This window comes from Amborella trichopoda, chromosome 2, assembly GCF_054954075.1.
Source record: "Amborella trichopoda isolate Santa Cruz 75 chromosome 2, AtrichopodaSantaCruz75HAP2 v2.0, whole genome shotgun sequence".
Taxonomy (NCBI): Eukaryota; Viridiplantae; Streptophyta; class Magnoliopsida; order Amborellales; family Amborellaceae; genus Amborella; species Amborella trichopoda.
Window position 1 is genome coordinate 33,424,153 of NC_142337.1, and position 21,590 is coordinate 33,445,742.

Consider the following 21,590-nt stretch of genomic DNA (forward strand, 5'->3'; position numbering starts at 1 on the left):
TAGAATCCGACTGTTAATCATGTACGAGGTTTGGATCAAAGATGGCCCAAGACCTTACGCCCGTAATGGAATTAGTCTCGTGTCGATCGGGCTCGCAAGCCGCGTGATTTGGCCACTCGAGCGAGGCATGACATTGCTGAATTTTCTGCACTTTACTTCATGGATCAACAACTTCTCTCTGGCTTTTCTTAGTGCTCGGGTGTCATCACTGGTCCTAAGTCAAAACGTGTTCAAATTTGGATCACTCGTCTTGACTAGACGAACATGCTCACCAAATTTGAACACGTTTTGACTTAGGAAGAGTGAGATATGAGCGTCAAAAGTGGTCGTCATTGTCCCTTCAATGGTGTAGTTTTGCAGGGTGGCTGCACGGGAATAGCGTGCGGCTTCTCCTGTTTCACTCTTTTGCCTATAATGTCTTCCTAGAATGTCCGTTTGAGCTGAAACTTAACCCTTGGGGGTTTTCAACCGTGCCAAATCCAATGGTCGTGGTCTCACAGAAATTTGAGACACTGAAAAATGTAGCTCTAGTTATAGGGGTCCATTTTAGGGTGCTAAAGGTCGATTATGAGGGAACTATTTCTCAGTCTGCACTACCTTTGACATGTTGAAATGCTATGAAACTTGGCAAGAGACTCTTGAGAGAAGAAGATATTGGCCAGTTCTGGGGCTATTCCGAGACTGTCCGAATTTCCACTACTTGTTAGGCCTTTATTGAGCGAAGGTCCCATGTTGATGAAAAATACCTTCCAACAGTGCAAAATGTCACTATTTCACAAGAGTAAAAGTTGTAATAGATACACATAGCTTTCATTCAAGACTGATTTGAGCTCACTTTGGCCCCATTTGGTCACTGATCTATTGAATACAAACACACCCATAGTTCCTGAAAATTCATTTTCCTCCTTTTCTTTTCCCAAACTCTTAATACATGCATAAGCACAAACCATCCACATCAATATCTTTCAACCCACAGCTAATAAACAATCGCCATTTACTCTATCTAGACTAAATTTACAGGAATATTTGGCAAGCAATACCATTATTCACGGAGGTTATACAATCATGGATTCAACACACAAGATTCAAGGCTCTAAGATCATTCTTATACCTCCATATTTCATGCATAAAAAATTTATGATACACACTTCCCAATCCACTTACCTTAATGGCACAAAGCCCCCCCAACACCTCCTCCCACAGTCTTCTTTTACTTTGCACACTTGCTGCTCCAACAGTGAGCTAAGGGAGCCTTCTCCAAGTCCTTCACATGCCTTAGAGAGAGAAATAATAAGAGAGTGTTGGTGGAAGTAGAGTGAGGAGAAGGAGGAGGGCTAAAATACTCCTCAGGTGGTAGCTGGCATCCCCCGGTTGACAAGTGGTGAGCCACTCACATGTAGCTGACAAGTGGCAAACAAAGGCTATGCACGACAGTGCTGCACATGGAGCTAGTCGACCTTGGCGTGTGGCTCTTGCCGATGATGTGCGTGACCTTACTCGTTAAGTGCACGCCATTAGCCCCTTACGCGCGTGATGTTACCTCTTACGGGCACGGCGTTAGCCCCTTACGTGCGCGGTGTTAGCCCCTTACTTGCACAACGTTACCTCTTATGAGCGCATCATTAGCCCCTTCTCTTCAATCACGCAAGGCGCTGCCTCCTCTCACCCCTCCAATGGTATTACCCCTCCTCACTTTTAAAGAAAGTTCGGATAACCACTTACCCCTGATAAAGTTCGCTTATAACAATAACTTCCAAGCCAGCATACAAATCATGCCTTTTGAAGCCCTATATGGGAGAAAGTGCAGATCCCCTATATGTTGGAATGAAGTCGGTGATAGAAGCCTTTTGGGAGCATAGATTATTCAAGAAAACATATAAAAGATTTCCCTAATTCGGGAAAGACTCAAGACAGCACAGGGCCGGTAAAAGAGCTATGTCGATAACAGAAGAAGTGACCTTAAGTTTGTAGTGGGCACTGGGTTTTCTTGAGGGTGTCACCAACGAAGAGCATTATGAGGTTTGACAAGAAAGGGAAATTGAGCCCACGTTTCATTGGACCTTTTGAGATTCTAGAAAGAATTGGGAATTTGGCCTATCGACTTGCCCTACCGCCTGAACTAGCAAACATTCATGATGTTTTCTGTGTCTTTATTAAGGAAATATCTGCTTGACCCGTCCCATGTTATAAGGTATGAACCAATCCTAGTCGAAGAAGACTTGTCGTACATTGAACAACCAATAGAGATTTTGGATCGAAGAATACAAGTATTGCGTAACAAAGAAATCCCCCTGGTTTGTGTTTTTTGGCAACATCACTCTCCAGGAGAATCAACTTGGGAACGAGAAGATGAAATTCGAAGTAAGTACCCTCAGTTATTTAAGGAAATATTTTGAGGACAAAATCTATTTTAAAGTGGGGATGATGTAATGACCTATGAATTTTACTAAGTCAGATTTTAGGTAAAAGCCAATAAGGCACGGAGCTTGGGGGCCAGAGTCAGCCGTGTAGTGATCAGTTACACAAGCTCGCAACATATCTTCCAGATTTTGGATGGTTCGTTTTGATTGTCCGTCGGTTTGGGGATGGAAAGCAGTACTAAAAGCAAGTGTTGTCCCCAGGGCTGACTGTAAACTAGTCAAAAACCTTGACGTGAATCTGGAGTCCCTATCAGACACTATGCTGGATGGTATACCATGCAACCTGACTATCTCCTTAATGTACAACCGAGAAAGTTTATCTAAGGTGAAAGTGGTGCAGATTGACAAAAAATGTGTAGCCTTAGTCAACCGGTCCACAATGACCCAAATATTGTCATGCTTGTTATTCATTTTGGGTAAGCCCGAGACAAAATCCATGGTAATATGTTCCCATTCCCATTCGGCCACGGGCAAGGGCAGTAGTAACCCGGTGGGCCTCTGGTGCTTAGCTTTTACCTATTGGCATGTCAAACACTTAGAAACAAAAAAGTCCACTTCTCTCTTCATGTTGTTCCACCAAAATGTTCTTTTCAGATCTTGATACATCTTAGTACTCCCAAGGTGAATGAAATAACGAGAGCAATTTGCTTCCTCTAAAATAGTTCTCTTTATATCCTCATTCATTTGAACACATACCCGATTTTTTAATCTTAACAAACCATCACCACTCACAAAGAAATATTCCTTCTTCCCGAAGTCCACCTTTTCCCGAATTTTCAGAAGCTGAGGATCCTTTTCTTGTGCCGAGCGAAGTTGTTGAAGGAGTCAGGATTCTACCTTTATGCCAACAATCATTCTTATCTCATTACCCAAAGGTAAGGTTGGATGCCATTTTACCACATCTTCTAACATCTTCATCTCTTGAACCATCAAATACGCCATCGATACCATGGACTTTCTACTCAGAGCATCAACCACGACATTAGTCTTGCCCAGGTGTTAATCAATGGTATAGTCGTAGTCATTTACAAGATCCATCCATCGTCTTTGCCTCATATTTAATTCCTTCTGAGAGAATAGATATTTGAGGCTCTTGTGATCGGTAAACATCTTAAACTGGGTCCCACAAAGGTAGTACCTCCAGATTTGTAAGGCAAAAACCACAGTTGCAAGCTCCAAATCGTGGGTTGAATAATTTTGCTCATACGGTTTTAATTGCCTAGAGGCATAGGCAATGACCTTTCCTATTTGTATGAGTACACCCCGAGTCCCTTATGAGAGTCAGTATAAATTACAAAGTCCTCATTCCCTTCAGGTAAAGTTAGAATCGGGGTGGCTAATATTTTCTTCAATTCTTGAAAGCTTTCCTCACAATTGGTCGACCATAAAAATTTCACAATCTTCTGGGTCAAGCGAGTCAGAGGACGTGTTATCTTTGAGAACCCCTCCACAAATCACTAGTAGTACCCTGCCAACCCCAGAAAACTCCGGATCTCAGTTATGTTTGTTGGCCTCCCCATTTAAGCACAGCTTCAATCTTTGAAGAGTCGACCGCAATCCCATCCTTAGAAATGATATGTCCCAGAAAAGTAACACTGGGAAGCCAAAATTCACTCTTACTCAACTTGGCATACAATTTTTCTGACTTTAGGGTTTGAAGGACTATTCTCAAGTGTTGTTCATGTTCTTTTGAATTTTTTGAATACACCAAAATGTCATCAATAAAGACTACGACGAAATTATCCAGAAAAGGTCGGAACACTCAATTCATTAAATCCATGAAAGCAACCGAGGCATTTGTTAAACAAAACGGCATAACTAGAAACTCATAATGGCCATACCGAGTTCTAAATGCAGTCTTGGGAATATCTTCTTCCTTGACCCACAATTGGTGATAACCCGATCAAAGATCGATCTTTTAGAATATTTGGGCCCCTTGCAACTGGTCAAAAAGATCATCAATCCTAGGCAAAGGGTATTTGGTTTTCACCATAACCCGATTCAATTTCCTGTAGTCGATACAAAGCCTCATGGATCCATCCTTCTTTCTCACAAAAAAGATTGGCGCACCCCAAGGCGACACATTAGGTCGGATGAACCCCTTATCCAAAAGTTCATGTAATTGTTCCTTCAATTCTTTCGATTCAGCTGGGGCCATCCTATATGGTGCTTTTGAGATGCGAATTGTGCCAAGGGCCACGTCTATTTCAAATTCTATCTCTCTCATGGGAGGTAAAGAGGCCAATTCCTCAAGGAACACTTCTGGGTATTATCGTACCACTGAAATGTCTCCCAACTTAGATTGGGAACCCCGGTTCTCTACTACATAAGCTAAAATCCCACACATCTCTTAGTCAGCAGGCAAGAAGCCTGAAGGGCCGAAATAACGCGTAGAGGGGAAATGTCCGGAATGCCCACAAAATGCAAATCAGGTTGACTAGGTCACCTAAAGGTCACAACCTTATCATGGTAGGTAACAGTATCCCGATGAGTAGATAACCAATCCATACCCAGAATAACATCAAAATCTTGAATATTTAAAAATATTAAGTTTGCAAGCAAGACACATCCCTCTACCAAAATTTCAAATTGCATAAGTACCTCATCAGTTTCAATAGGCCACTGGTTTATGCACTATCAGAGTATAATTAAGGTATGCACTCTTAACATTCAGATGACATGTAAAATGTGGTGCAACAAAAGAATGAGAACAATCAGGGTCAATCAAAATCCATGTTTCTTTACCACAAACAAAAAGAGTTACCCCTTATCACCGAGGTGGATGCCTTGGCCTCCTGCTTCTTCAATGCAAACACTCGACCTTGAGCTTTTAGTCTGTCCTCCAGCTTTACCATGGGGCAATCTCAGATCCAGTGGCCAGGTTTGCCACACTTAAGGCACTTGTTCAACTTCTTGTAGCACTTGACCTCAGTATGATTCCCCATTCCACAATAGGTACACACTGGGCGTCGATTATCCCTTATGTTGCCCGATAGGGTTCTCTAAGTCCTCCTCGTATTAACAGGGTAGGGTCTTCCTCTAAAATCTCTCTTTACGGATGGCCGAACCAACTTCCCAAAATTTCCTGATCGAGCTGGTCTCGCCTTTTCTTCCTTTCTTGAGCAATAATCTTCACAATCTCTTTCAGTTTCATCGCCAGGTCGACCGGAGGGGCGTACAACTTAAGATTGGCTGCCAACACTCTCCGCCTGATGTCTTTCCAGGGCCCTCTTTCAAATTTACTTGCCTTACGCGCCTCTGTGTTGATAATGTGATGAGCATAAAGGGAAAGTTCTGTAAACTTGGCAGTGTATTGCTCGACAGGAAACCTCCCCTGTTGAAGTTCGATAAATTCAATCTCCTTCATTTCCCTGATAGACTCAGGAAAGTACTTCCCATCGAACACCACCAGGAAGTTATCCCACGTGGCTTCAGTTCCTGTTTCCCTCCATGACTACCTTACTAGGTTCCACCAATGTTCAGCCTCCCCTTCTAACATGAAGGTGCCTAGTCTAACCTTCTGCTCCTCCGTACACTGCAGCACCTCAAAAATATTCTCCATCTGCCTCTTCCATTTCTTGGCTTTTTCTACTACCCCATGCCCTGAGAATGCAAGAGGCGACAACCTCCTGAATCTTTCGATCAACTCACTGTCTGCAAGGGTAGAGATAGGGGTGGACGGGGTCGGCATATTTTCCTTCATGATCTAGGTCATGGCCCCAAGTGTCCTAAAGAACTCTCCAAAGGTTTCTATGCTCTCATTGCTGAAGCTCGCGTTATTAGCATGAGTCCTCATCATCTTTCCTTCAACCTAGCACAAAAGCATTCAAGTACTAATCCATCCCAAAACCTACCCTTAGGACACTTCTAAGTCTTCCTAGGCCGAGAATCCTATCCTGGTTTCTCAGATACCATAACTGTCACAACCCCGGCTCCTGGCCCCTACCGATCGCGCCGGAGGGTAGCAGGGTGTGGGTTCGTGATCCAAAGGTAGCAAACACTATTCAAGATAGAGTGGCGCATTGCTTTGACAAAGCGGTAATTCAAGCAAACCAACAAAGTAGAGAAACTCTAACACAAGCACATGAACTAGGTATAAGGAGAACTAAGATTCATATCATTACATAAACATCTTGAAGTAGTACATCTGTTCAAGGCACAGAAGGCCTAAATTGCAAAAATACATAGTTCCAAAAAGACAACCCAAAACATGGCCTACTACCGACAAACACATATAAGCAAAAAGGTCTTCTTCACAGGTACAAGCCTTTGTCGACCAAATCGATCTCCTCCAACTGGCAGTCCTTTAACCTACAACTTCTACTCTACAGGGATGGAAAGAGAAGAATGAGCTATACAGCCCAGTAAGAGGATCTAGAAGTTAAACATCTAAAACATATCTATTTTGACATTATAAAGAATACTTATATCTATAAGCAATCATAATGGAAAAAGTATCAAATTAGCAATATTTCCAATACATTTATCATAGATGGCATATCGCATATCATGATTATCATAAAACCAGTATCATTAACAGCATTCATAGTCACACATTCAATTGTTAACCACTCACTCCTTAGATTCACCTACTCCCAAAGTAGAAGCCTTATTCATCAGCCCAAGCCAATCCCATTGTTTAGGACTTCTACCATAACTCGAGAGAGAGGGCAATGATAAAGAGTTTCTCATTCAGTAATGCCCTCGCACTCACACACACAGTCCCTAGCACGCTTTGGGGCTTTTGATAAGTACTTGCCTTGCAAGGCACGATTCACTATTCACTTCTTCTAATACACAGAATTTCGGGGGGTGTGACCCACCCATTACACTTTCTACCTAACTCCCCTCCTATCAAACAGAGAGTTAGGTAACCTTGTTGGTCTTACTCTCTTTTCAAGTCACATCATACCACCACAGATAACCCTTGCGTTGCATCAATGAATCACTTCACTATTATCAAACACAATAGAGGGTCATGTTTGGAGCATGCTCTCAGATCACTCTTCACTTAACATTCATCACTTTGCCACTCGGGCCTTTCATGTTGTCAACACATAGAATTTCATTGTATAGCATTCATTATATGGCACTTCAGCACATGAATATTACATGGCACTCACTAAAGAACATTCACACTCATGTCTTGATACTCGCTACATAGTACACACATTCACTATTTGGATGTCACATAACATTCACTAAATGGAATTCACATCCTTTTCACGGTATTCACTGCATAGCATTCACGTTCACTAATTGAATATCACATAACAGTCACTAAATAGTATTCACATCCCTTTCATGGTATTCACTGCATAGCATTTACCTTCACTAATTGAATATCACATAACAGTCACTAAATAGCATTCACGTCCCTTTCATGATATTCACTACATAGCATTCACATTCACTAATTGAATATCACATAACAGTCACTAAATAGCATCCACATCCCTTTCATGATATTCACTGCATATCATTTACATCCACTAATCGAATATTATATAACATTCACTAAATAACATTCGTACTTGAGGATGCACAATTTCCAGGAAGTTCTGTCAATCGTGACCGAATCCCCGTAAAATGGGTGTAGCTTTCAATATTTTGGGTTTTTCACAAAAGTCTTTACATGTAATTTTAAGTATTACCATAAACCTTTCAAATGGTGGTGATTTGGAGGAAAAAGAATCTCTTTTGGTTAGTCAAAATTTGTGGCAACAGTGACATCAGTTATGAGTTTCCATAATAGCTACCTATAGTGACATGTCTTCGTAGTGACATGTCTTCGTATTTAATCTAGTAACTCACAAATTAGGAAGAATTTCGAAAAGTGCTCAACAAGTGATTTAAAGCTTACTCATAAATTTTTAAAATGACTATGGTTTTGAAGAAAATGGGTATCATTTGGTCATTTAAAATGCATGACAACAAAAACATCAATTCTGTAATTTATTAAAACTCTCCACAGTGACTAATCTACAAAATTGAGGTATAGCTTCTCATTCATGAAGAATTTGAATATATTTTTAACATCAACATTATAGCAGACATACACACCGTTAAAATGGCCATAATTTTAACCAATTTGGACACTTGATGGTCGTTCAAAAGTTTCGTGCAAGGTAGATGACAGTGGCTGGAAATCTGCTCTGTTAACAGTGACATAGGCATAGTTATTGAAGTATAAATTTTAACATGTACAAAATGTCACGATTTCACAAGAGTAAAAGTTGTTTTAGATACACATAGCTTTCATTCAAGACTTATTTGAGCTCATTAGGCCTCGTTTGGTCACGAAGCCATTAATACAAAAACACCTATAGTTCCTGGAAATTCATTTTCTCCCTTTTCTTTAGCCAAACTCTTAATACATGTATTAGCACAAATCATCCACAGCAATATCTTTCAACCCACAGTTGATAAACAGATACCATTTACTATATTTAGACTAAATTCGCAAGAATATTTGGCAAGCAATACCATTGTTTACAGAGGTTATACAATCATGGATTGAACACATAAGATTCAAGGTTCTAAGCCCATTCTTATACCTCCATACTTCATGCATAAAATGTTTATAATACACACTTCCAAATCCACTTACCTTAGTGGCACAAAGCCCCCCTAACACCTCCTCCCACAGTCTTCTTTTACTTTCATACTTGTTGCTCCAACAGTAAGCTAAGGGAGCCTTCTCCAAGTCCTTCACATGCCTTAGAGAGAGAAAGAATAAGAGAGTGTGGGTGAAAGTGGCGTGACGGGAAGGAGAAGGACTTAAATACTCCTCAGGTGGCAGGTGGCATCAAGTGACAAGCCACTCATATGCAGCTAACAAGTGGAAAACAAAGGCCATGCATGGCAGTGCTGCACATGGCGCTAGTCCCCATTCACGAGTGGCGCTAGCCCATGACGCGTGCGGCATTTCTGCTTAAGCATGCAGCATTAGTCCCTAATGCTCGTTGCGTTACCTCTTGCGCGCATGGCTTTACCTCTTGCACCCGCGGCGTTAGCCCCTTACGCATGCGGCGTTACCTTTTGTGCACACGGCCTTAGCCCCTTATGCGTGTGGTATTACCTCTTGCGTGCACGAAGCATTAGCCCCTTCTCTTTAATCACGCCCGACGCTGCCTCCTCTCACCCTCCAACGGTGTTACCCCTCCTCGCTACATATCCAACGATGACTCTTTCACTACGCAACCGATGCTTACCCCCAAGCTCCCTGCCTTATTGGCTTTTACCCGAAATCTAACTTAGTAAAATTATTACGCTGTTACATGAGGGGTGCGACCCAACTGGGGAAATGAGATGGTTGATGGAAGACTCAAAAGTGGGTATGATTGCCTCATTTAGTGAGTGGGCACAGGCATTCCTTGGTGTCGATTGTTTTGCAGAGGTGCGACTCATGTTGGTCGGCTTGGCCCGAGCAATATGTTCCTCAAATGGAGTCAAGACAATAGTGGAAGTGTTTGATCCACTAGGGGTATATGGACGGTGCCACGCTTGACATGGTCCACTAGGGGACAATAGGGGCATTCTCACGACTGTCGGCTTTGGAATATAGACGAGTATAGGCTCCCTTGGGGGCGTGCTTTGTGGGGAACTTTAGATGATGGGATACCCAATATGGCTTGTTCGGCCTCCTGAGGACAATGGATACTTCTTCGAGGAAGATTCTTCTTTAAAGAAGGGTACCATCCAACAGAACTCTCTTGACTGAAGGCAAGAGGTACAGGGGACTTTCGACAAGGGACTAGTGAGGAATGTTCATATTAGCCATCTAAAATTCTATAGGTTCACTCCACATGGAACAAAGGGGGTGGAGGTTTGATTTTTTCATGCCTCTTTCGGGTTCTCAAAACAGAAGTTCTGCTTTTGGGGTCTTCACCTGCACTGAGCCAGTCGAGGGAAAGTTTAAGGTCATCATGCTATTTACACCTGCTTTTAATGTTTTCGCTCTCATTGGACGTGATCGAGGATCCTTTATCATAACATTTGTTGGACATGTATAGAGGATCTTTAAGGTCTTTACCTCGAATGGATTGCTGAGGGGTGCTTTTAAAGTCATCACCCTTGTTGGACATAAAGAGGCTTTTAATGTCTTCACTCTCATTGGAACTGATTGAGGATCTTTTAATATCATAACACTCGTTGAACACATATAGTGGATCTTAAGGTCTTTACCCCTAATGGAAAGTTGAGATGTGCTTTAAAGCCGTTACCGTTGTTGGACATAAAGAAGCTTTTAACTTCTTCACTCTCATTGGACGTGATCGATGATCGTTTAATGTCATAGCCCTTTTTGGATGTGTGTAAGGGATCCTTAAGGTACTTACCCTGCATGGACTGTTGAGGGGTGCTTTTAGAGTCCTCACATTTCTCCGACGTAAAGAGGCTTTTAACATCTTCATTCTCATTGGACGTGATCGAGGATATTTTAACATCATAACCCTTGTTAGACGTGTATAGGGGATCTTTAAAGTCATTACCCCAAATGGACCGCTGAGGGGTGCTTTCAAAGTCCTCACCCGTGTTGAACATAAAGAGGCTTTTAACATATTTACTCTCACTAGACGTGATCGAGGTTCTTTTAATGTCATAACCTTTGTTGGACATGTATAGGGGATCTTTAATGTCTTTAACCTAAGTGGACCCTTGTGGGATGCTTTTAAAGTCCTCACCCTTGTTGGACATGTATATGTAGGGGCATGCATGATATGAAGGGGGATCATGATGTGTCATAAGGTGCAGGGTTCAAGGGACAACTGCAGGTTTTGTGAAATATGTGGCCCCCATAGGGGTGTTTGTGATTTTGTTGCTCTTGGCAAGACTTCATGGGGGAGCTGTGAAGTTTTGGAATCCCTTGGGATAGTTTGACTTCTGGGGAATTGGGCCACATGTGGCACTTTGAGGCGCCACACGGTTCGAGACTAGGGTGATGGTCCCGTAGTTTACCCTGAAATATGACTTGTTGAGGAGGAAATGTTGTGCCTTAGGGGTAAAGTGAAAGGCATTTTGGGAGATGGGGGCACCCTATCAGATGTGGTGGTAAGGCTATACTTCACACAGTTAAGACTGTTATACGCTTCCATTGGGGATGATATTGTTGTTTCTTATGTAGAGGCGACATTATGTGGAGTCATGCAGCCGGGAATGTGGTATTCCACAATTGGGGATATTGCTGCTTTGCATAAATAGGTAGTTGAAGTCACACAGTCATGATTGTGGCATGCCTTGATTGGGGATAGCACTATGTGATATTGAGTTTGAAATGATGCTTCTTCCTAGGGGATATGGCTTTATGAAGAATCGATGGTATGGTTCCAAGTCGCGTAGTCGAGACTATGGTATGCCTCAATTGGGAAGGGCACTTTGTGATGTTGAGCTTAGAATGATGGTTCTCTTCCACTAGGGGTATTTATGAAGAGGCGATGGCATGGTTACAGTCACACAATTGAAACTGTGGTACGCCTCAATTGGGGAGAGAACTTTGTGGTGTTGAGTTTGGAGTCCACTAGGGATATTTACAAAAGAGGCAGTGCCATGGTTCCAAATCACATAGTAGAGACTGTGGTACTACTCCATTAGCAATAGCATTGAAAATGATGGGGGTTTGAAGTAATGGTGCTCCTCTGCTGGGAGTATTTATGAAGAGGCAGTGGCATGGTATGTAGTCACACAGTCAGAACTTGGGTACACCTCAATTTGGGAGAGCGCTTTATGATGTCAAGTTTGACGTGATGGTTCTCCTCCACTGGGGATGAAGGGGGTGTTATGAAGAGGTGATATGATAGGGAAATATATGGCAAGGTGTCATGCGGCAACCTCATGGGGATGTATACGAATGGGAAGCAGTTTATAGTCATGCAAATGGGCTATATGTCATGCAGTTTAACGTCATGTTATAGTGATGTAAAACCATGACACTTTTACCCATGATGACCTGTAGGATAGGATCAACACGTCCGTCATTTGAAAGTGAGTACCCTAAAGGGTTTTCACCACACTCCCTTTATTTTGACACTTTTTCCCATAACGCCTTTGCGGGTTTTTACTACAGTCATCTTTTCCCTTTTCTTTTTGAAATATTTTTCCCATGATGGCTTTTGGGAAGCACACCATGTCCACCATTTCGTTTTTCTTTATTTTTCCATTTGTTTGACATTTTTACCCATGACACATTTGCGAGTTTTCCCCATGTCAGTGTTTTTTTTTTTAGAGGCATGTTTAAGGTCATGCCATCGGGACCTCGGCTATAGTTTAGGATCGTATAGCTTGGACCATTATTTGGGCTCATAAATCATCATGTGTGGAATTGGGCCCCAAATTCAACTGCCCATTATTTATCAAAATCTGGATGATGTCTTTAGTAGCATGGCAATCTTTGGTCATGTGACCAAGCATCTATGGTATTGGCAATAATTAGGGTCATCATCCCTTCCGACTTCCTCCGGCCTTTTTGATGCAGGTAGCTTGATCATTCCCTCAGATATGAGCATTTTGAACAATTCAGGGGCCATCCCTTCATAAAAGGAATAGCTCTTGTGCCAGCTTTAGCATGAAGAGTGCATGGTATATGGCATGGAAGCTACTAATTGTTTGTCAAATTCAGCCATTGTGAAAGGCTCAGATATCTTGTTATGATGCTTGAGCAAGCTTTCGATTTGCAATGCCTTGTTAACCATTTCGGTGAATGTGGAGGGCCATGCTAAGGTGACATATAGTGACAGGCATCAGTGCATGTTTTGTACACAAAGTTCTATTTGTTGAAGCTCATCCATGAGCAGCTATTGATGTACTCGACCATTGGCTCATGTGGCTTTTGCTTTAGCTCGAGGAATTCAAAAAAATTCACTTTCCTTCCATATCGTAAAAGTATTTGAGGAACTCTCCTTCCATTTGTTCCCATGATGAGATTGAGCCAGGTGCTAATCAAGAATATCACTTGAATGCGGCTCCCTGTAAGGGTTTGCAAAAATTGTCAGAGCAGAAGGTGCCCATTTTTTGCTGTATTGCCACAAGTAGAAACAAAGTGAGCTATATATTGTTGCGACGAGTCAATGCCATTGTACATGGGGAAGTCAAGCCTTTGGTAGCCTAGTGCGAATGGAGTTTGGTCAACATAAGGCAGGTACGGTTTTTTGTAGTGATTCAGCTCTTTCACCACTAGCATATTGTATCTCTTCAATGCTTCCGCTACCATGCCTTTTACTAGTTCTTCGTTCACAATCAGAGTGGATAGAGAAGAGACAAGGACTGAGGAAGGTGTGGGTGATAGTAGCTCTTATTTTGATGGTGTTCTTTCAATGGTCTAACATGGTGGTTGGGAGGAGGTAAAGAGGGTTTGGTGTGCTAAGGGGGTGTGCTCGACCTCACGGGACACCAATATCTCTTGGCGCATGGTTTTCATCATCTCATCATTTGACCTCACCTTAATGTGGCCTTAATATGTGTAATCTTGTCTCTATAGGATTCTGGTGTTTCATTTACCATCATGGATTTAACAATGGTCAGGCTTAGAGGTTCTTCTTCCCTGGAACGGTCGAGTTGCTCATCACTGGGAAGCGAAGGGATAATGGAGGCTTTGGTGCCGATTTCCTCGAAAACTTCTTCTTCATTTGGGGTGATATGTTCCCATTGAGTTTGCTGACCACATACCTCTTGTTTGATGGAGTTTTTTATCCTGAGTTCGACTGCTGCCCCTTCAACAACATTATTGACGATGGTTATTGGCCTTTCTCTTGGGCTTACTTCATTCTTCAAGAGTGGATATCCTTAGCATCGAATGAAAATGCGAAACTCTCACAAGACAACGAGGTCACATCGTCATCATTGATAGAACATATTAAGCTTTCGAGACATGGGGAGAGCATGCAATCAATCCCATAAGGAATTATGGTGTCTTCGGGGCATGGAGAAGCCATTTGACTGAGGTGGCCAATATAGAGAGTGCGGCTCATCCCATCCCCTACCAAGGGGTGATTTTCCACGATTGAGAATGATGAGCTCTCATCATAGGATGTAGTGAGTGAGCGAATTTGGGTAAGGGAGGCTGCATCATCAAAATCGGGCTCCTCACTATCAAATGAGAATGTGAAATTCTCAAAGAATGATAAGGCCACATTGTTATCATCAAGAGAACACACAAGATGTTCATAGCATGGGGAAAAATGCGGTCGGCTTCGTAGGGAATCATGACACCTTCGGGGAATAAAGAATCCATTTTAGTAAGGTGATCAGTGGAGGGATTGCATCTCATCCCATCTGCTACTAGGGAGTGTTTTTTTCTCGAACAAGAGTGACGAGCTCTCATCAAAGGCAAGAGAAATTGGGTGGGTGAGGGTAAGGGATTTTGCATCATCAGAACTAGCCAGAGGAGGTTGCGGTTCATAAAGTCTCTGAGATTCTAAGACGAATCCAGGCAAAGGCTAAGAAGTGATGAACAAGGCCATAGTTTCCTCCTTGTTCATGAGGTTTATCTCGACAATGAGGCTCTCACCCTTTGAAGCAATTTAGCAGTATCAACTTGCTCTTCAGTTGCATCCTAGGGTGCCGATATGTTGGTGTAGTCTTCGAGTGGAGATGGTGGGTCATTCTCTTACAGCTTGGGAATGATATCAAACTCTTCACAGTTCAGAACTTGCACGACTAGGGAGTCAAGCGAGCATGTGATGGCTTCTTTGGAGGGGGCAATGTTGGTCTTTTCCACATGCTCCATAACTTTCTTGGGTTCAATTTCTACCTTTTCAAAAGCTTTGGAAGTGCCCTCACATAATTTGGGAAGGACAAATCTGAGCTTTTTAACCGTAAGTGGCTTGGAGCTAACCGGTTTAGTTGGGTCTTCATTTTGGATTTCGTCCTTTGTCCCGTTAGTGGGTTCGACTTCCATCATGTTTGATATTTTGGGACTGCCCCAAGTTGGTGTTTTCAGGCTCAGCAAGAGTCTAGGTGAGACTTGTTCGAGCTTGATGGGGTTGTCGGTGTCAGACCGGCTCTTTGCCCCGTTCACAAGCTCGTCTTGCCCCAAGCCAAGCTTCGAACGTTATATATAGCTGGCCTTACCACGCCCCAAGCAACCTCTTTAATACTCACCACATGGCATGCCTCTCCAATATCATCCACATCAAGGGGGGCAAGAGCGGAGAAGGGGTTCACATCTTTGGAAGGAAACTCTTCAATTATCTTCTTTTCTTTGTCCTTGAGTTAGGATTTCAATGTCTTTGTCTCTCAGCCCCATAACCGGGCTTGACCATTATTTCCCTTCTTGATGGCCAGATAGAACTACCCCCTGGCGAAGGCGAGCAGTTCCTCCAACCTCTTTTTATGTTAGTCCGCAGAACTAGGGGTTATTTCTGGTATGTGCTTGTGGGCACCATGCAGAGATGTATTTGGGGTGGCTTTGGAGCCGGCCCGAGTAAAAGCACAGGGTCGGGCTCACTGTGAAGTGTGCACAATAGGGCGGCTTGGTGGCCACCATTAATGTGGTGAATAAGCATGTGCTTATGTGGACTACGACTAGGCCATTGGTCATGTGCTCGTCAAGCATTAGCCTTGAGGTTGCCCCAAGTAGGGTACGTGTTATGCTGTGTAAGTTGGGTGGCCTTCGGGCTACCTCTGTGAGTTGGGACGATGGTTCAACCACCGATTTGGTGTGTGTGGAGGGCATTGTTAAGACGAATGCCAATGTGCATGTGAGGATGACGGGGTGTGGCCTTTAGACTGCCCGTGGGAGTAATGACAGGCAAGCTGTCGATTGCATAAAGGTGAGGGGTAGCCTTTTGGCTACCCCGAGCATCAAGACTGGTGGAGTAATAAAGTGACAACTCTAAGATCTTAGGGCACTAGGACCAAGGGTCTTAGAACCCCAAGTGAGTCATGAGGAGAATCTATATGCATGGGAGGTACTGAGAGGGTTAAGGATTACCTCTTAGTTTATGTCGATTGTTATATTTTTGCCTCATAACTGTGTGATGGGCCAAGATGATATGATTTGTGTTCATGTGATTATGTGATATGAGCTCAATGGTAAGATAACCATGTATATGTGCCAAGAGAGATACCCCAGAGTCACTCAACAATTTGACTATTGGATGATACTGAGAAGGTGGCTTTAGAGTCTTGATCTAGCCGAGTGGAGTGTTCCAATTCCTAATTAATCTCCAAATTTTCATTGTCAATATTTTTAAAAAGTTTTAAAATGATTTATTTTAATTAAAAATTCTTAAAATAATTTTTGTGAATTGTTTAGAATTTTTTCATATTTGTTTGAGCAAGAAATGTATTTTTAAAATTATTTGAGCTAAATGACAATTGAGGACAGTTCCTCAGGACACTCAATTAGTCAATGGGTATCCATGTGGAGGCCTTGGGGGTCGCACGTAGAGGGTAACATGGGGGTGACATCAACCCCCTTAGGGAGACCATATCCTTTTGTTTTTTGTTGGACTAAGTGAGGGGCATATATTATGGTATTTTATGAAATATTGTGGTTTTAAAAAAATATTGCGAGCACATGTTAAATATGAAAAGCAAGGGGTTTGTGCACATGTATGAGGATTCTAGAAAGGGCATAGGGCTTATAATTATAAGCCCAACCTAAGGGTATATGGTAATTATGAAATAAACCACCTAGTTTATGTGCTACATGCTCTTATAAAATGCAGGGAAGTTTTGAAATTTGCTTTTGCTAGAATTTTAAAAAATTATCACAACAGTATGACCTAAAAATTGATTTTTGATTTAATTAATTATTACAAGCATGGGTATTTTAATACAAGAGAAATTGGAGTGAATTAAAAGATGATAAAGGCATTTAAATCCATACCAAACATCTTGAGGGCATGATAGCGGATAATCGGTGAAGAGCAAGCCTCTCTTTGTAGCCATTAAATGATGACATGGAGGGTCAAGATTTGTCTACTAGAAGCATCTATACACTTCGTGGTTAGAAGCTTTTTAGTACCCCTTTTAAGTCTTTATAGCACAGTTGAGTTCACTCTCTTTCTCTCTCTAATGGCACGCCACTCTCTCTCTCTCTTTCTAGCTCTCTAAGTGGCACAGCCCTAGGCATTCTCCTCTTCCTTTCTCTCTTTTCAAAGTATGAATGAAGGTGACGTGCTAGAAAGTTCCATTGCAGCTCCTTGATGACTCAATTAATAGTGATTCAAAGCTTAAATCTAAAGCATGCATGATCTAGTCTTAAAGCCTTCATCAATTGAGTAAGAACTTACCATTTTCCTTTGATTCTAATTGATTCTCCTTGTTGTAATTTCCTAACTACGACAAGCTATCTGCATCATTTAGATGATAGATCATTGATTTCTTAGATATATCTGGATCCTTTTTTATCCATATAGTTGAAGGCATCATCCATGTACAAATTGATCTAGTTTTCATGATGTTGTTTTCATAAGAAGAGATTATGACGATATTATGTGGCCCGATTTGTGAACTCAATCAAACCAGTTTTATATTTTAAGATCTACAATTTCTGTCATGATTTTCCCACTTGATTTGATCATTTGATCTATGCAAATCCTTGCATGTTTCAAGTATATATCAGTAGATGCTTGGCATCCCACTCTTGGGATGATGAATTTGGCCGAATTTTGAGTTAGGCCATCACTTGTACCCGAATGGCACATAGCTAAGGCTCAAGGCCATAAACCGAGCACTTGAGAGCTCCAATCGACTTCCCATAGACATATTGCATTATACACTTAAGCATATGTGTGTTGCTATGTTGGAGATTATGTCATATTGAGTTTTATTAAGTTTATTGATGTATAATTTTGCATTATAATTTTGAATTGTTCAGAAATTTCAAAAGCACCTCATACATGTATAGTTTGATGATCTCTTTTAATAATTTGTTTTGTTGATGGACAAGAAATCATAATTGAGTTGTATCATCTATTTTTTTATTGTATTTTTTAGTCATATCTTCACTATAATCACAGTAAAGTTGCTGCAATTTTATGTTGTAAGTTGAATTTAGAGTATATTGTGAGAAATCAAGTTGTATTGTCTTGAGTTTTTCACATAACTGTAGTCCAAGTGTAGGAGGAAATTGTACTTGTCTCTATGAGGGTTTCATCGAAGGGCATAGGCATGGCTTTTGTTTTGGGCGGACCTCAAAACGATCTCAAGAAAATTACATTGGAGTGTAAAATTTCAACTCCACGGCAATTAGCTTATCCCAATACAAGCGTGGATTGTGCTATTCCACCTATTTCGGTGGAATTGGCTTATCGACCTTTTTGACTGGAAAACACGGATGGTGTAATTCATGGGACTATGTAATCCATGCCATATGTGCTACCAAATGGCGAAGAAGGGCCGAAAAGTTCGATAATCTTATCCTGGAGAGCCCAATCCAAGTTGCCAAATGCCCTTGATTTCTATACACTCAATTCTGAGTTGAGCCTGGGGTGGTACAAGGAAGGTCGGAGAGAGAGGAGGAAGAAAAAAAGTTTGATGAAGGGGCAGTAGGAAGAGGCAATACAAAGAGGTGGGTAGGAGTTGGCCACCAGAGGATTGGAGAAGCTCCATATTTGGATGAGAGGTGGAGATCACGGGGTGAGAGGGAAGCCGCACACGTGAGAGAGGGGTTCAGTATAGGGGCAAAAGCAACGGTCAAAAGCCTATGAGCGTCTATGAAGGGACAGTGTAATCAATGGGGTATAATAAACTTTGGCTCAACCACCATGGGTTTCGGCAGAGCGACCCTCTACTTCCCGGGGATGCTGATGCCAGTGATATGGACACAATATAGAAGACCATCGACGTAGAAATGCACATTGGAGGGTAAGGATTGGGGATCAAGCGCTTAAATGAGGATTCTGATGGATCCTTGAGGGAGATTGCCAATGCACATAAACAAAAGTGCCGATGTGGTCTCCTATGGTTTTGAAGGTGAGCGGGTGCCAAAGGATAGGAATGTGAGAAAACCTCTAAGAGACCCAAGAGTTGGGTACCAGGTTTCCAGAGTCAGAGCGGCACCTTTTAAGGGAGGACGGGAAGATTGAAGAGCCATGCGAACATAGAAATCCGAGTAGAAGAAGAATAAAATGGAGCCATCCCAGAGTTTTCTCGTTGCATCAATAACGCGTGGAAAACTATCTCGTGGCATCCATAACACGTTAATTTTGCAGTATCCCTTTTCTCTTCGTCAAATTTTGGTTGGCGCGATCTTTTTGGGTGTAAATCGTTTATCGCTGCCCCTTGATATTTAGTTTTTACTCGTAAACCTGCACCCTTGATATGTAGTTTCAATGTGTAAAGCAACTCGAAAACCTTCATTCAAAGTCCATGGCCGATGTAGAAAAATGTCGTCCCTAATGGTTAGTTGAAGGCTATTTACATATCGAGCTACCTTTTTTCCATCTCTTTTAATTTGTTTATGATCCACAAGAAGAAAATTTTCTTTTAATTTCTTTTTCAACTTTTTGCTAATTTTTCATTTTCCACTATGAAGTCGGGATCGTTGAACTTGCTCCCACCAAGCTACAACATACCCACAGAGCTTGTAGCAACAAGTTTAACATTACATTCCTCTGGCAATTCACTCTATTCGAAATATTTCTCAACTGTACTTAGCCAATCAATAAAAGCTTCAATGTGAAGCTTACCACAAAATTCTGAGAGATTGATTTTAATACGGAAATCTCGTAGTTGCTCTACAGTATGTGGATCTTGTTTGCAAATTTCTTCTTGACGTTCTGGATCAGCAGCCCGGGTCCGTCGAAAAGCTTGTTTTGTCTCTACAGTGAGATTTAGGGGCAAGTTAAGGTTGCAGGCACCCCCTTCTTGATGAATAATGTCCTCCAATCATTGCAACCTCTGACTGGTTTCACTTATTTCTCATCAGATACCCTCCAACGTTGTATTCAAGCTCTCCTGAATTTGCTGACCCATATAATCTATGAGTTGCGATAATATATCCTCGAATGTAAGAACAAGTTTTGACAACATCATAATTGTTGGATCTCTGGCTTACTGGCTCTAATACCAACTGATGCAGGGAGAAATAATATACTTATAATAAAAATAAAACAATGGGTGAAACATTAAAGAAAAAACAATAACAAATATGAGAGAATATAGCCTCTCTCAATATTTACAAGGGGAATCCACCCCAAAAACAATGTCGTAAGGGAATCCACCTATAAAGATCTTATCACAAGATCAATTTTATTCAACTCTCATTATCTGATTATTCTCCAATCATTTATAATAAATGGATATCTCCCTTTAAATAGACTTCAAAAAATAAATAAGAAAAAAAAAAACCCTCTCTATCTTGGATAAACCTTTCCCTTATCTCTCTCCTCTACCTCACGTGCCATCTCACTCTCCCTGTCTATTCTTAATTAAAAATAAATATAAATAAACTCTAATTTTTATTTGCATCAGATTGTCTCTCCGAAGAGAGAAACACCCAACCAAAGATGAACCCAAATTTGATTTCAAGAAAGATAGAGGGAGTTTGATGGCGATAAAATTGTAGGTCTTTGAGTAGAGAGAAGTGGAAATGGCGGGATGGGAGTCGTGAAAGGTCGGAGTTTAGGGGAAGGGATAGAGCGGAATGTTGACGTAGGGTTGAGTTGGGATTGGTGTTGCTGGGTGGCCGGGAAATGGGGGAGAAAGAATGTACAAAACCAAAGAAAGAGCAGATTTGAAGGACACAAGTATTAGTGGGTCAAGCTCTCAGACAGACCCACGCTTTAACAAGAGAAGCATACTCCATACAAGATACGCCCAATGCTAAATGAAAATAGAGCTTTCTGTACAAGGGAAGTCAATTTCACTCGTACACAATGTAATCACGAGGAGTTGAGGTCAACAGATTTATTGCAAATAGAGTTTAAAGTTTAAAGTTAGCCGTCTATACTTTTTTATAGATTTTTGTTTTGTTGAAGTTGACACAATACGTTGCATGGTTTGATGAAGTTGATCAAAGAAATACCAAGTGCATGAGAAGACGACACCCCGCATTTGCATCAAGTCTCATCTTAACATAGAAGAAAACTAAGCTTCCTTTTCGTTTCTTTTTTTTCTATTAATGTTTTGAAGAAAACTTATTTTTGCAAGACCACTAGAATCTAAAGGAATAAAAAGGGCAATAGCTATAATCATGCGTTATTGCTAAAAAAAAAAAAAAATACA

General features: G+C 41.5%; 1 protein-coding gene across 1 annotated transcript; it reads right to left on the reverse strand.

Moving 5' to 3' along the window:
• Window positions 1-5,472: 5,472 nt before the first annotated feature.
• LOC148783197 (uncharacterized) lies at window positions 5,473-6,111 on the reverse strand. The gene is made up of 2 exons (XM_088859831.1): window positions 5,879-6,111; window positions 5,473-5,791 (listed from the first exon to the last, which is right to left on the reverse strand). Exons 1-2 carry the CDS (start codon window positions 6,109-6,111, stop codon window positions 5,473-5,475), a joined length of 552 nt encoding a protein of 183 aa, XP_088715957.1.
• Between the last annotated feature and the right edge of the window lie 15,479 nt (window positions 6,112-21,590).